Raw genomic sequence first — 16,573 nt, forward strand, 5'->3', positions numbered from 1 at the left:
TCTTCCAAAATCTCTTCAAAAATCATCTTTTAAAATGTCTCTAACTGTTTCGCCGAAATATTTCTATAACCTGTCTACAACAGTTTCGCCCAAATAATCCCTAAACGTAATTCAGCGTGTTCCTTTTGTTTTTGGTATCTCTGTGCTAATGCATTTCAAATTAATAAGAAACCTGATTCCCGCGCTAAAACAATTCATCGCTAAGATGTTTCTTGGAGAATTGTTTCCATGGCCTTTGGCTATTAATATCCTTTGGAGTTCGACCAAAAGAGTTGTTTCCGCGGCAAAGACATTAATGACTTGGATCTATTCCTGGAGACTCGTTTCTATGTGAAAATTTTTAAAGTCTGACAGATGATGTCATTGGTTGATTGATCTGTCAAGAAAGGGGAATTAATTTGTTGTTTCTAAGGTGAATTATTGATTCACTATAGGTGAATTGAGGTCGACAGCACAGGTGTTCCAAATTCCTGGCGGGATCATAGCATTCGCTGAGAGCGTGCCAAAAACACACCTGGAGAAAGAGACCATGGAGAAAGAGGTCATTGACCCCATTAACCACGTGTTCTCCCTAATGACTCTATGCCCATATATGGTGTACTCGTGGGAGTTATAGGGTCACTTCTACTGGCTAAAAGCAAGGATTGGGCTAAGTTTGTAATTCTAGCTCAATATTTGTTATTAGAATATTCTATGAAGTCTTTGGTGTAAAAATTTTTCGTGACTTTGAGCCCTTTCATAAAGCCACAAAAATTGGACTACATATATCTTATGTCCTTTGGACAAATATTGATAGGCAAGGACCAATCACGATAACCAATTTCGCAAAGTTGGATATCAACTAATAGTTATATTAGTTCCTTTGATACCGGGATAATATGCCAAAAATCCCTCGTACGTTAAATACGTCATCACTGCCACGTCTAAAAGTCGTATCTGACAAACTTTCAGGATAATTGCCAAAAACCGCTTGATGAGCTGTTCTCAAAGGGAGTTTTTTTTTTTTTTTTTTTTTTTTTTTTTTTTTTTTTTTATGAGATATACATTTATTAAAAAAAAAAGAAAACAAACGTATCATATCAACAGGATAATATATATCAAGAGTATTTAAATTCAAAGGAACATACATTACTCTGTTGATCTTCCCTTTGAGAACGGCTGATCAACCGGTTTTGGGCAATAATCCCGGAATCATGTCAAATACGACCTTTAGACGTGGTAGTCATGACGTAATTAACATCTGAGGGATTTTTGGCAAGTATTCCGAAATTGTGTCAGATACGATCTATAGACACGGCAGTGATGACGTATTTAACACACAAGGGGTTTTTGGCAGTTATCCCGGAAATGTGTCAGATACAACCTTTAGACGTGGCAGTGCTGACATATTAAACGTAAAAGTAGGATCGATACTTCATTGCTGATATGGAGCTGATTCAGTAGCCTGCGTGCTACTTTATTCACCCTCTGTTCTTTAATCAAATTTTTGGACTACATTTATATTATCAAGGACATCAAAATGAAAGCATTATTTGCCGGGCAGCCCTATCTTTGATATATTCATGCCTGAAAACCGGGATTTTCAGCGGTTTTTCGTTTGGTTGTTATAAACTATTAAAATTTACCCAATTTATCTGCAGCTGATTGCCGAGCAATGCAACAATCAATCCAATCGGGCCATTAAACAAATATAGGCTAGTGGGAATTTGTAATGACAACTATGTTATATAAGTGACTTTTTTAGCCAGAATAAAATAAGGATTCCATAAACCAAAGTGACAAATATAACAGAATAGGATGGCCTGATTAATCTTTCTAAAAACATATTTTTGTAGGTAGGTCAATTAATCAATAATCAGAAGTTTTTAATCTTGAATAATGTTAATAATATCCATGTTAACACATAGCTTAGATTTAGTGTTGTTTGTCTTTTCCTACATCCCTCAGGAAAATTACACTTCTAGAGCTTTATAATTACATATTTGTTTCGTTTATTTTCTGCTGGTTTTCACAGACACGTTCCTTATTTTCAAACTTGGCGCTCACTAAGCATAAAACTAACTAAATGCATACGGAGGAAGTAGCAAGGACATCATAATAGTCCCCGTGGTCTGCCATGAAAATTTTTATTTATTTGAAGATGGTAAGGTCATTGATCAACAATAAAAGGCATATCAAGTGTTTTTCAAACATTAGACTTAAATAATAAAGAAAAATACAGGTAGTTTACTAATACTAGCAGTCTAAGCTGTGTTTTAATAAACGATATTCTCAGAAAGAGCTCAATAATAGCTTGATTTACGTTTTTCTCATTCTATCACTAATGACGTCAAAAACCCGTTTTTGTTTGTTTTGCTTAGAAAGTGCTCTTGAAGAATTGGTACTATTAGGAACGACCCCCCCCCCAACTGAGATATTCTATTTTGCCCACCCAATGGCATCATCCTAGATTCATCTTTAGCCGAGAGGGGAGGGGGGTATAGCTACGAGCAGTCTCGACACAATTTGAAAATTTCGTAAATATTACACACTCGTGGGTTATGTCAGACAAAAAAAAATGAAACATTGCGCAACTGAATGCACCGCCAGAAGACTTTTCAGGGGGAATCCGATGCCTTATAAAGGGTGTTTATGCTAAATCTGCCAACATTCTCTACTGGGCTTGGTTCTCGGGACCAATCCCGGATGACAGGTGAAGCCCCTTCCATCTGTTTTTTTTGGTCCGTATTTGGCACAACCCCTTCTCACAGAAAACTTGTTGCCTAACAATTCTATATCCCTTCAAACTTTAAAGCCTATGCCCACCAATCCGTCTATGGCGTAAATTTTCTAAAATATGCAAATACATTCAAATTTTTTTTATACATATTTTAGAAATAGAAAGGCGTTAGTCTTTGGACCAAACTCAAAGGACTGGTGGAGCCCACCTCCCCATGGTGTTACTGACCCGTAAAGTCCCTCCCCATTCCCCCAGTAAACTTGTTGCCTAAAATATACTTTTTCATGTTTAAGACCACCCCCCTCTCCGAAGAAATATTCTTTACCCACCTTCTACCGACTGAACCTGTTTTTACATACTCTAACAGGTAAACATACTATTTTTTTTTATTTTTTTCTTTCTTTATAGGACCTGAAAAAGTAAAAGTTCATACCACAAAGTTTCTCCTCCTTAGAATTCATTAGGACGCAAAAAAAGACGACGAGAGAAAAGCAAAGCAATAATTTTATTTTAACAAACAAGCATACGTTACAAGTAGAATACAAAACATAGATTTATGGGTCCTCTGGAATATAATCTTCAGATATATCCTGACCTTGTAGAGCAAAATTACGAGGACGGACTTTCATCTCTGTAGCCCTTAGAGAATAGTCGCCCCTCCACATTTCCCAGATGATTCCTCGATAATAATCGTTGTCCATCGGTTTGCGGTGATAAGCTCCATTCAAATTGGCTTCAAAACAGCTAGAAAAGAGGATTTCCGTTAGAAAACAAGCCATTTCCACTTTTTGGAAAGAAGAACGCTTTGGGCATGATGTAGGAAGTTGTAGAATTGGGTGCGACTTGAAAAGTCTTTGGAATTATCTGATAAAGAAATTGTCTAGTGGTATTGACTAATGACAAAGGAAGCGGATAGAAGCAGAAAATTGCTTCTACTGAACGAGAAAGAGAACGGAGAGCAAAGTGGACTATTGATCTTTGAGATAATGATATGTATAAAAAGTAGGGATTTGATGAACAGTTTCCCCCATATCCGTCAATTATCGTTTGCAACAGTGAATCAGAGGCAGCGCTCTTGTGCTGCATATATATTATATTTTTTTTTCATTTCACCCACTTCGTTTGGAAGGGATGGTCATAGAAACATTGGAGGGCTCATTAAATTGCAAATTGAAAGTTCTAGTGCCTTTTTAGAAAAGAAAGTGATTTAACGACAACCAGCCCCTCCTGTTCCATATTTTGCTACCCCTTCTAACTGACGTCTAGTAAAAGTTGTAACGTAGCTATTTTATTCAAAATAGTCGAAAAGTCCAATAAATGGATAGTGGATACCACTATCACCACAATCCTCTGGAGCAAGGCCCGTCTAGCCATTGATAACGCTTTGTTCCTTAGAACGTTCAGGGGACTGGTCTTTCTCTTGTTTGTGCTAATTTCAGTTTGATTTAAATTTGACTTGGTTATTGAGTTGTTTTTTTTTATATCTACTTCTTTTCTTTTCCCCGTTATCTATTTTTTATTTTATTACTTAATAAGAAAAGTTTATTGTGTGTTGAGTAGCAAGGTATGAATGTTGTTTTAATTAGCTGAGAGTGATAACCTCGCTTGCCCTTTCAAGCTTATTGCCTTTCTTGGCAGGCGAAAGGCGAATAGTGTTTGTTTTCTTTTCTAATAAATGTATATCTAATCTTATAATCAATTAATATCTTTATTGCCCAAAAAACACACAAGGGTTCAACATGGAGTAGATGAAAAGACAAATAAAAAGAGAAAAAAAAGAAAAGAAAGAGGAACACACTCACGAAGAAGACAATACTACCAATACTACCAATACTACCAATACTACAGAAAATTCAAATATTTCTACAAACACATAGCAGGAAGGAGCCTTATGGAGGCTGTTTGTCCTATCAAGCTTAGAAAAATATCGACCGCGACGCTGCTCAGCCACTGTTAGTGGCTCAGTTAACCCGTAGGCTGCCACTAGTCTTTTGTTACGAAAATATACAGATCTAATAGTCTTCTTATCAGTAGCCGTAAACATATCAAACAGTTCGTGGTAACGAACTGCAAGTAAGGAGTGACGCGGCTCAATAGTTACCGAAACTCTAAAGAACGAAATTTTGATACCAATAGATACATCAGAAGAATCAGATTTTTATGCTGACTTCAAATTTTAAATATTTAAGTTTCATCAAGTTTAATCTTACCCATCAAAAGTTACGCGCCTGAGAAAATGTGCCCTATTTTTGACAAAAAGAGGAAACAATCCTTAAAAGCCATAGTCCTTTAATGAAAATCTCACCATAAGATCTATCGTAACAGAAAACAATGCAATAGAGGTCTTATTCACCCATCGGTAAAAATGAGAAATTTTGTATTTTTTGCTAAAAAAAGATCATTGATGCGTGTTTATTTGTTTTTTTGTTTTTTTTTTTATTTCCCCAGTGGTGATCATATAGATCCAGCAGTCCAATAATATCGTGAAAAGACTAATTCAAACAGGAATTAAAAGTTCTAGTGCGCTTTTTAAGTGACCAAAAAAATTGGAGGGCAACTGGGCCCCCTTCCACGCTCATTTTTTCTCGAAGTCACCCAATCAAAATTTGGAGATAGCCATTTTGTTCAGCATAGTCGAAAATATAATAAATATGTCTTTGAGGATGACTTATTCCCCCAGAGTTCCCGGGGGAAGGGCTGCAAGTTATAAACTTTGCCCATTGTTTACATATAGTATTGGTTATTGGGAAGTATACAGGCGTTTTCAGGAGGATTTTTTTTTCTAGTGGGGGTCGGGGTTGGAGTACGGGTTACGGGGGAGGATCTTAGTAGAGAGGGGGGTGCTACTCCCATTGCCCACCCCTGCTTCCACCTACAACTTTTTTTTTAAATAATTTATGTCTGTTTGTTGTCAGTGAGAATTTGAAAAACAGGAATTTTGTCACTTTTATGGATGTTTCTATGGATGGTTATGTGTGTAGGTCAATTTATTTGATGTTTTCATTGATGTCAACAGTATTTTATGGATTTTTTAATGGTTTTTGTCAGTGAGAAATTGAAAAACCGGAACTTTTTCACCTTTATGAATGTTTTTATGGCTTTTGTTAGTGAAAATAAAAAAACAGGAACTTTCTCACATTTATGTCTGTTTTATGGTTTTTTTCAGTGAGAATGGAAAAACAGGAACTTTCTCACTTTCATGGATTATTGAGTCATTAATCAAATTGTTTCCGGGGAAGTTAATTAATGTCTGACAGATGACGTCAAGTTAATTAATGTCTTTGATGTATTTCCAAAGAGAATGTTTCAGGAGCAAAGTTTAGATCACACGTGACAGATGATGTCATGATTAATTGATTTGACACGAAAGAGAATTGTTTCCGAGCGAATGTCTATTAATGTCTTTGGAGTTCTACCAAGAGAATTGTTTCAGAATGAATGTTTCGATCTTAGCAATGAAGAGATTGATTCACGAAAGAGTTTCCAAATAATTTGAAATGTGTCAGCGCAGAGATGCCAAACGAAGGGAACACGCTGAAATTACGTTTAGGGATTATTTGGGCGAAACCGTTTTAGCCATTTTATGGAATTATTTCGGCGAAACAGTTAGAGACATTTTAAAAGATGATTTAAAAGATGATTTGAGGGTGAAACTCTGTGGTCGTTATAATACACAAGTTCCATTTGAACAGTGTTGTTAGGTCGTCTACCCCAACCCCAAAGGGTTCCAATCCCCCTACCCCAACCCCAAAGGGGTCCAAACCCCCTACCACAACCCCGAAGGAAGCCCCCGGTCCTCAAAGGTCCCCCAAGCACCCAAAGGGCCCCCGGACCCCCAAAGGCCCTCACCCGGTCCCCGTCTTTCGTTGATGTGTGTTGTCTGAAACTTATGATTTGGGATATGTAAATTACTATATTGGACTTTTCTGAGCTAGATTCCCTAGTCTTTCGTTAGTGTGTGTTGTCTGAAACCTATGATTTGGGATGGATGGATTGCAATTTTTGACTTTTCTGAGCTGGATTTCTGAGCCGTTCATAGGTGTGTGTTGTCTGAAACTTATGATTTGGGATGAGTAGTTTGCTATTTTTGACTTTTCTGAGCTGGATTTCTTACCCTTTCATAGGTGTGTGTTGTCAGAAAATTATGATTTGGGATGTGTAGTTTTCTAGTTGGACTTTTCAGAGCTATGATTCTTAGTCCCTCATAGGTGTTTGTTGTCTGAAACCTATAGTGCGGGATGAATAGTTTGCTATTTCAGGCTTTTATGAGCTAGGTTTCCTAGTATTTCATAGGTGTGTGTTGACTGAAACTTATGATTTGGGATATGTAAATTACTATTTCGGGCTTTTCTGAGTTGGATTTCTTAGTCTTTCATAGGTATGTGTTGTCTGAAACCTATGATTTGGGATGTGTGGGTTGCTATTTTTTTACTTTTCCGATCTGGATTTCTTAGCCATTCATAGGTGAGTGATGTCTGAAACTTATGATTTGGGATGGTTAATTTGCGATTTCCGGCTTTTATTAGCTAGGTTTCTTAGCCTTTCATAGGTGTATGTTGTCAGAAAATTATGATTTGGGATGTGTAGTTTGCTATTTGGACTTTTCAGAGCTAGGATTCTTAGTTCATCATAGGTGCTTGTTGTCTGAAACCAATAGTTTGGGATGAGTAGTTTGCTATTTCTGGCTTTTATGAGCTTGGTTTCTTAGTCTTTCATAGGTGTGTGTTGTCTGAAACCTATGATTTGGGATATATAAATTACTATTTAGGGCTTTTCTAAGCTAGATTTCTTGTCTTTCGTTGGTGTGTGTTGTCTGAAACCTATGATTTGGGGTGTGTGGGTTGCTATTTTTGACTTTTCTGAGCTGGATTTCTTAGCCTTTCATAGGTGTTTGTTGTCTGAAACCTATAGTTTGGGATGAGTAGTTTGCTATTTTTGACTTTTCTGGGCTAGGTTTCTTAGCCATTCATAGGTATGTGCTGTCAGAAAATTATGATTTGGGATGTTTAGTTTGCTTTTTGGACTTTTCAGAGCTATGATTCTTAGTCTCTCATAGGCGTTTTTTGTCTGAAACCTATAGTTTGGGATGAATAGTTTGCTATTTCAGGCTTTTCTGAGCTAAGGTTTACTAGTATTTCGTAGGTGAATGTTGTCTGAAACTTATGATTTGGGATATGTAAATTACTATTTCGGGCTTTTCTAAGCTAGATTTCTTAGTCTTTCGTTGGTGTGTGTTGTCTGAAACCTATGATTTGGGATGGGTGGATTGCTATTTTTGACTTTTCTGAACTGGATTTCTTAGCCATTCATAGGTGTGTGCTGTCTGAAACCTATGATTTGGGATGTTCATAGTCTTTCGTAGGCGTGTGGTGTCTGAAACCTATGATTTGGGATGTGTGGGTTGCTATTTTTTGACTTTTCTGAGCTAGATTTCTTAGCCTTTCGTAGGTGTGTGTTGACTGAAACCTATGATTTGGGATGGTTACTTTGCTATTTTTGACTTTTCTGAGCTAGATTTCTTAGCCTTTCATAGGTGTGTGCTTTCAGAAAATTATGATTTGGGAGGTGTAGTTTGCTTTTTGGACTTTTCAGAGCTAGGATTCTTAGTCACTCATAGGTGTTTGAGGTCTGAAACTTCGAGTTTGGGATGAGTAGTTGGCTATTTCAGACTTTTCTGAACTAAGGTTTCTTAGTATTTCGTAGGTGAATGTTGTCTGAAACTTATGATTTGGGATATGTAAATTACTATTTCGGGCTTTTCTGGGTTGGATTTCATAGTCTTTCATAGGTGTGTGGTGTCTGAAACCTATGATTTGGGATGTGTGGGTTACTATTTTTTGACTTTTCTGAGCTGGATTTCTGAGCCTTTCGTAGGTGTATGTTGACTGAAACCTATGATTTGGGATGTGTAGTTTGCTGTTTGGACCTTTCAGAGCTAGATTTCTTAGCCTTTCATAGGTGTGTGCTTTCAGAAAATTATGATTTGGGAGGTATAGTTTTCTATTTCAGGATTTAATGAGCTAGGTTTCTTAGCCTTGCGTAGGTGTGTTGACTGAAACTTATGATTTGGGATATGTAAATTACTATTTCGGGCTTTTCTAAGCTAGATTTCTTAGTCTTTCGTTGGTGTGTGTTGACTGAAACCAATAGTTTGGGATGAGTGGGTTGCTATTTTTGACTTTTATGAGCTGGATTTATTAGTCTTTCATAGGTGTGTGTTGTCTGAAACCTCTGATTGGATTGAGTGGTTTGCTATTTTTGACTTTTCTGAGTTATATTTCATAGACTTTCAATGGTGTGTGGTGTCAGAAAATTATTATTTGGGATGTGTAGTTTGCTTTCTGGACTTTTCAGAGCTATGATTCTTAGTCTCTCATAGGCGTTTGTTGTCTGAAACTTCTAGTTTGGGATGAATAGTTTGCTATTTCAGGCTTTTTTGAGCCTGTATGCGAGTATGCGAGTAGCGAGTAGCGAGTATGGTTAGGTTAGGTTAACTTACCAAGAGCACTCATGATAAGGTAACCTAACCTAACCTAACTTAAACATGTAGAAATGTTTCTATTTATTTATTAATATTTATTTATACCTAACCTAACCTATTGTTTTGAAGGTTAGATGAACGAGTTTGAACGATTGTCTTTAATAATAGAACGAGTCACTCATTTTCTAATTTAAAAATTTGATGGGTAAATCCATAAGAAAAAGGAGCTAAAATTCAATTTAAAGTTAGAAAAGAACTTTAAATTTTTCATTCCTTTGAGAAAGACCCAGAACTGAAGTGGTGCCTTTTTATTCTCTTGTAAGAATTAGATGGTAACTGAATTTTTCATGTCTTTGAGGAATTAAGAACTGAAGTGGAAGCTTTTTTCATTTTCATTGGTAAAATTCAGAATTGAGCTAACTTTTTTCACTTCTTTAAGAAAATTCAGAAGAGAACTTGAACATTTTGTACTTCTTCGAGAAAACTCGGAATTAAAGTGATGCTCCTTATCTTCATGTCGAATATTCAAATCAATGTATAACTTTTTCTATCTTCTATGAAAAATTTGGAACAGAACTTTAAATTTTTCATCTCTTTGCAATAAATCGGTACTGAACTTAAGAAAATTAGAATTAAAGTGAAACTTTTTATCTTCATTGGAAAATAATCACAATCATAGTATAACTTTTCCTATCTTCTACAGAAAAATTTAGAACTGAACTTTAAATTTGTTATGTCTTTGAGAAATTAAGAACTGAAGTGGAAGGTTTTTTCATTTTCATTGGTAAAATTCATAATTGAGTTAACTTTTTTTCTCTTCTTTAAGAAAATTCTGAAGAGAACTTGAACAATTTGCACTTCTTCGAGAAAACTCAGAATTAAAGTGGAGTTCCTTATCTTCATTTTGAATATTCACAATCAATGTATAAATTTTTCTATGTTTTCTTAAACATTTGTAACAGAACTTTAAATTTGTCATCTCTTTGAGAAAAATCAGAAATGAGTTTAAGAAAAATTAAAATACAGGAAAGTTTTTGATTATTGTTGAAAACAATCGCTGTGATAGTTTTACTTTTTCTATCTTCAATCTAAAAATTTGGAATAGAACTTTAAATTTCTTTATTTCATTGGGGAACCTAAAACTGAAGTGGAAGATTTTTGTTTGTCTCTGGAAAAATTAGAAATGAAGTGTGTTCTGTGGTAAATTTCAGAAGAGAACTTGAACTTTTCTTGACCTCGTTGAGAAAATTTTAAATTGAACTAGAACTTTTTATCTTCCGTGAAAATATTCACAAGTATGGTATTACTTTTTCTATCTTCCGCGTATAAATTTCTAATTAAACTTTAAATTTCTTTATGTCTTTGCAAAATAAATAACTTAACTGGAAGATTTTTTTTTTTTCTGTTGAAATTATAAATGAATTTTTTTCTTTGATAAAATTAAGAAGAGAACTTAAACTTTCCTTTACTTCATTGAGGAAATTGTAAGTTGAACTAGAACTTTTTATCTTCAAGGAGAATATTCACAATTATGGTATTACTTTTTCTATTCTCCACCGAAAAATTTAGAATTGAACTTTAAATTTCTTTATGTCTTTGTGAAATAAAGAACTGAAGTGGAAGATTTTTATTTCTTCTAGAGAAATTTGAATTGAATTGTGTTCTTTGGTAAAATTCCGAAGAGAAATTGAACTTTTTTATCTGCAGTGAAAAATTTGGGTCAGTCTTTCAAATTTTTCATCTCTTCGAGCCAGATCTGAACTAAATTGGAAAATTTTAATATTATTTGGAAAAATAGAAATGATCAATGACTAAAATCTTTTTCATTGAGAAAATTCAGAAGAGAACTTGAACTTTCCTTCACTTCGTTGAGAAAATTTGAAATTGAACTAGAACTTTTTATCTTCCATGAAAATATTCACAAGTATGGTATTACTTTTTCTATCTTCCACCGAAAAATTTAGAATTGAACTTCAAATTTCTTTATGTCTTTGTGAAATAAGGAACTTAAGTGGTAGATTTTTTTTCTCTTGTGAAATTAGAATTGAATTGGGTTCTTTGTTAAAATTCAGAAGAGAACTTGAATTCTTCTTCACTTCGTTGAGAAAATTTTAAATTGAACTAGAACTTTTTATCTTCCGAGAAAATATTCACATGTATGGTATTACTTTTTCTATCTTCCACCGAAAAATTTAGAATTGAACTTTAAATTTTTTATTGGGGAAATTAGAATTGAATTGTGTTCTTTGGTCAAATTCAGAATAGAACTCGAATATTCGCGATCAAAGTATAACTTTTCCTATCTTCTATGAAAAATTTGGAACAGAACTTTAAATTTCTTCATCTCTTTGAGAAAAAAATCTGAACTGAAGTGGAAATTTTTATATTATTTCGGTAAAAGATATGTGATCAATAACTTATTTCATTTTCATTGAGAAAATTCAGAATCGAAGTTGAACTTTTCTTCTTCTGGAAAAATATTTGGAATATAGTTTTAATTTTTTTCATCTCTATGAGGAAGGTTGGAATTGAATTTAAGAAAATTTAAAATTAAAGTCAAACTTTTTATCTTCATGGAAAATAATCACAATCATAGTATAACTTTTCCTATCTTCTACGGAAAAATTTAGAAGGGTCCAACTCAGAAAAGCCCGAAATAGTAATTTACATATCCCAAATCATAATTTTCTGAAAGCACACACCAATGAAAGGCTAAGAAATCTAACTCAGAAAAGCCTGAAATAGCAAACTACTCATCCCAAACTATTGGTTTCAGACAACAAACACCTATGATGGACTAAGAATCATAGCTCTGAAAGTCCAAATAGCAAACTACACATCCCAAATCATAAAATTCTGACAACACACACCTATGAAAGGCTAAGAAACCTAGCTAATAAAAGCCGGAAATAGCAAATTAACCATCCCAAATCTTAAGATTCAGACAGCACTTACCTATGAACGGCTAAGAAATCTAGCTCAGAAAAGTTAGAAATATCAACCCATACATCCCAAATCAGGTTTCAGACAACACATACCTATGAAAGACAAAGAAATCCAACTCAGAAAAGGCCGAAATAGCAATTTACATACCCCAAATCATAATTTTCTGACAGCACACACCTATGAAAGGCTAAGAAACCTAGCTCAGAAAAGTCAAAAATAGCAAACTAGTCATCCCAAACTATAGATTTCAGACAACAAACACCTATGAAAGGCTAAGAAATCCAGCTCAGAAAAGTCAAAAGTAGCAATCCACTCATCCCAAATCATAGGTTTCAGACAACACACACCAACGAAAGACTCAGAAATCTAGCTTAGAAAAGCCCGAAATAGTAATTTACATATCCCAAATCATAAGTTTCAGACAACACACACCTACGAAATACTATGAAACCTTAGCTCAAAAAAGCCTGAAATAGCAAACTATTCATCCCAAACTAGAAGTTTCAGACAACACACGCCTATGAAATACTAAGAATCATAGCTCAGAAAAGTCAAAAATAGCAAACTACTTATCCCAAATCTTAATTTTCTGACAACACATACCTATGAAAGGCTAAGAAATCTAGCTCAGAAAAGACAAAAATAGCAAACCACTCATCCCAATCATAGGTTTCAGTCAACACACACCTATGAATGGCTAATAAATCCAGCTCATAAAAGTCAAAAATAGCAACCCACTCATCCCAAACTATTGGTTTCAGTCAACACACACCGACCAAAGACTAAGAAATCTAGCTTAGAAAAGCCCGAAATAGTAATTTACATATCCCAAATCATAAGTTTCAGTCAACACACACCTACGCAAGGCTAAGAAACCTAGCTCATTAAAGCCTGAAATAGCAAACTATACCTCCCAAATCATAATTTTCTGAAAGCACACACCTATGAAAGGCTAAGACATCTAGATCTGAAAAGTCCAAACAGCAAACTACACATTCCAAATCATAGGTTTCAGTCAACATACACCTATGAAAGGCTCAGAAATCCAGCTCAGAAAAGTCAAAAAATAGCAACCCACACATCCCAAATCATAGGTTTCAGACACCACACACCTATGAAAGACTATGAAATCCAACTCAGAAAAGCCCGAAATAGTAATTTACATATCCCAAATCATAAGTTTCAGACAACATTCACCTACGAAATACTAAGAAACCTTAGTTCAGAAAAGTCTGAAATAGCCAACTACTCATCCCAAACTCAAAGTTTCAGACATCAAACGCCTATGAGTGACTAAGAATCCTAGCTCTGAAAAGTCCAAAAAGAAAACTATACCTCCTAAATCATGATTTTCTGAAATCACATACCTATGAATGGCAAAGAAGTCTAGCTCAGAAAAGTCAAAAATAGCAAATTAACCATCCCAAATCATAGGTTTCAGTCAACACACGCCTACGAAAGGCTAAGAAAACCAGCTCAGAAAAGACAAAAAATAGAAACCCACACAACCCAAATCATAGGTTTCAGACACCACACACCTACGAAAGACTAAGAACATCCCAAATCATAGGTTTCAGACAGCACACACCTATGAACGGCTAAGAAATCCAGCTCAGAAAAGTCAAAAATAGCAATCTACCCATCCCAAATCATAGGTTTCAGACAAAACACACCAACAAAAGACTAGTAAATCTAGCTTAGAAAAGACCGAAATAGTAATTTACATATCCCAAATCATAAGTTTCAGACAACATTCACCAACGAAATACTAGGAAACCTTAGCTCAGAAAAGCCTTAAATAGCAAACTATTCATCCCAAACTAGAAGTTTCAGACAACAAACACCTATGAGAGACTAAGAATCCTAGCTCTGAAAAGTCCAAAAAGCAAACTACACATCCCAAATCATAATTTTCTGACAGCACATACCTATGAATGGCTAAGAAACCTAGCTCAGAAATGTAAAAAATAACAAACTACTCACCCCAAACTATAGGTTTCAGACAACAAACACCTATGAAAGTCTAAGAAATCCAGCTCAGAAAAGTCAAAAATAGCAACCCACACGCCCCAAATCATAGGTTTCAGACAACGAACACCAACAAAGACTAAGAAATCTAGTTTAGGAAAGTACGAAATACTAATTTATTTATCCCAAATCATAAGTTTAAAACAACACATGCCTATCAAAGGCTAAGAACCCTAGCTCATAAAAGCCAGAAATAGCATACTACTCATCCCAAACCATTGGTTTCAGACAACAAATACCTATGATGGACTAAGAATCCTAGCTCTGAAAAGTCCAAATAGCAAACTACACATCCCAAATCATAATTTTCTGACAACACACACCTATGAAAGGCTAAGAAACCTAGCTAATAAAAGCCGGAAATAGCAAATTAACCATCCCAAATCATAAGTTTCAGACAGCACTCACCTATGAATGGCTAAGAAATCCAGCTCAGAAAAGTAAAAAAATAGCAACCCATACATCCCAAATCACAGGTTTCAGACAACACATACCTATGAAAGACTAAGAAATCTAACTCAGAAAAGCCCGAAATAGTAATTTACATATCCCAAATCATAAGTTTCAGACATCACTCACCAACGAAAGACTAAGAAACCTAGCTCATAAAAGCCTGAAATAGCAAACTATTCATCCCAAACTATTGGTTTCAGACAACAAACACCTATGAGGGACTAAGAATCATAGCTCTGAAAAGTCCAACTAGAAAACTACACATCCCAAATCATAATTTTCTGACAGCACACACCTATGAAAGGGTAAGAAATCCAGCTCAGAAAAGTCAAAGATAGCAAACTACTCATCCCAAATCATAAGTTTCAGACAACACACACCTATGAACGGCTCAGAAATCCAGCTCAGAAAAGTCAAAAATTGAAATCCATCCATCCCAAATCATATGTTTCAGACAATACACACTAACGAAAGACTAGGGAATCTAGCTCAGAAAAGTCCGAAATAGTAATTTACATATCCCAAATCATAAGTTTCAGACAACACACATCAACGAAAGACGGGGACCGGGTGAGGGCCTTTGGGGGTCCGGGGGCCCTTTGGGAGCTTGGGGGACCTTTGAGGACCAGGGGCTTCCTTCGGGGTTGTGGTAGGGGGATTGGAACCCTTTGTGGTTGGGGGAGGGGGATCGGAACCCTTTGGGGTTGGGGTAGAGGACCTCACAACACTGTTCAAATGGAACTTGTGTATTATAACGACCACAGAGTTTCACCCTCAAATCATCTTTTAAATCATCTTTTAAAATGTCTCTAACTGTTTCGCCGAAATAATTCCATAAAATGGCTAAAACGGTTTCGCCCAAATAATCCCTAAACGTAATTTCAGCGTGTTCCCTTCGTTTGGCATCTCTGCGCTGACACATTTCAAATTATTTGGAAACTCTTTCGTGAATCAATCTCTTCATTGCTAAGATCGAAACATTCATTCTGAAACAATTCTCTTGGTAGAACTCCAAAGACATTAATAGACATTCGCTCGGAAACAATTCTCTTTCGTGTCAAATCAATCAATCATGACATCATCTGTCACGTGTGATCTAAACTTTGCCCCGGAAACATTCTCTTTGGAAATACATCAAAGACATTAATTAACTTGACGTCATCTGTCAGAGATTCATTCACGTGCCCGGAGATAATTTGATTAATGGCTCAATAATCCATGAAAGTGAGAAAGTTCCTTTTTTTCCAATCTCACAGAAAAAAACCATAAAACAGACTTAAAGGTGAGTAAGTTCGTGTTTTTTAATTTTAACTAAAAAAAACCCTAAAAACATCCATAAGGTTAAAAAAGTTCCTGTTTTTTAAATTCTCGCTGACAAAAATCATTAAAACATCCATAAATTACTGTTGACATCCATGAAAACATCAAATAAATTGACCTACACACATAACCATCCATAGAAACATCCATAAAAGTGACAAAATTCCTGTTTTTCAAATTCTCACTAACAACAAACAGACATAAATTATGTAAAAAAAAAGTTGTAGGTGGCAGCAGGGGTGGGCAATGGGAGTAGCACCCCCCCCCCTCTCTACTGATCTTTCCATGGAGGATATTTCCTTGGGGGAAGGGACATTTCCATCAAGGGGGCGCCAGATTTCCCAGCATTATTTAAAAAACGATCAAAAATTAAATAAAAAAACAAGTTTTTTCAACTGAAAGTAAGGAGCAGCATTAAAACTTAAAACGAACAGAAATTATTACGTATATGAGAGGGTGTGCCCCCTAATCAATACCTCGCTCTTTACGCTAAGGTTTTTTTTGTACTTTCAAAAGAGATATCTATTCTAATTAACCGGCCTGTATGATTCAGGGGTTTGTGATTCGAACAAAATTCGATTTTTAGCGTAAAGAGCGAGGTATTGACTAGGGAGCGAATTCCCTAA

The 16,573-nt window shown here is 35.4% G+C and overlaps 1 protein-coding gene across 1 annotated transcript in view; it reads right to left on the reverse strand.

The window, feature by feature from the left end:
* Nucleotides 1-3,209: 3,209 nt before the first annotated feature.
* LOC148948320 (ficolin-2-like) overlaps nucleotides 3,210-16,573 on the reverse strand; it is a 45,685-nt gene continuing 32,321 nt past the window's right edge. The window contains exon 3 of the mRNA XM_089093883.1: nucleotides 3,210-3,463. Within this exon, the coding sequence (XP_088950009.1) occupies nucleotides 3,274-3,463 (190 nt within the window). The 3' untranslated portion in view covers nucleotides 3,210-3,273. The remainder of the gene's footprint in view (nucleotides 3,464-16,573) is intronic.

The sequence above is a fragment of the Artemia sp. Qi Xiang Cuo genome, chromosome 9 (assembly GCF_049724085.1).
Source record: "Artemia sp. Qi Xiang Cuo chromosome 9, ASM4972408v1, whole genome shotgun sequence".
In the NCBI taxonomy this organism is placed as follows: Eukaryota; Metazoa; Arthropoda; class Branchiopoda; order Anostraca; family Artemiidae; genus Artemia; species Artemia sp. Qi Xiang Cuo.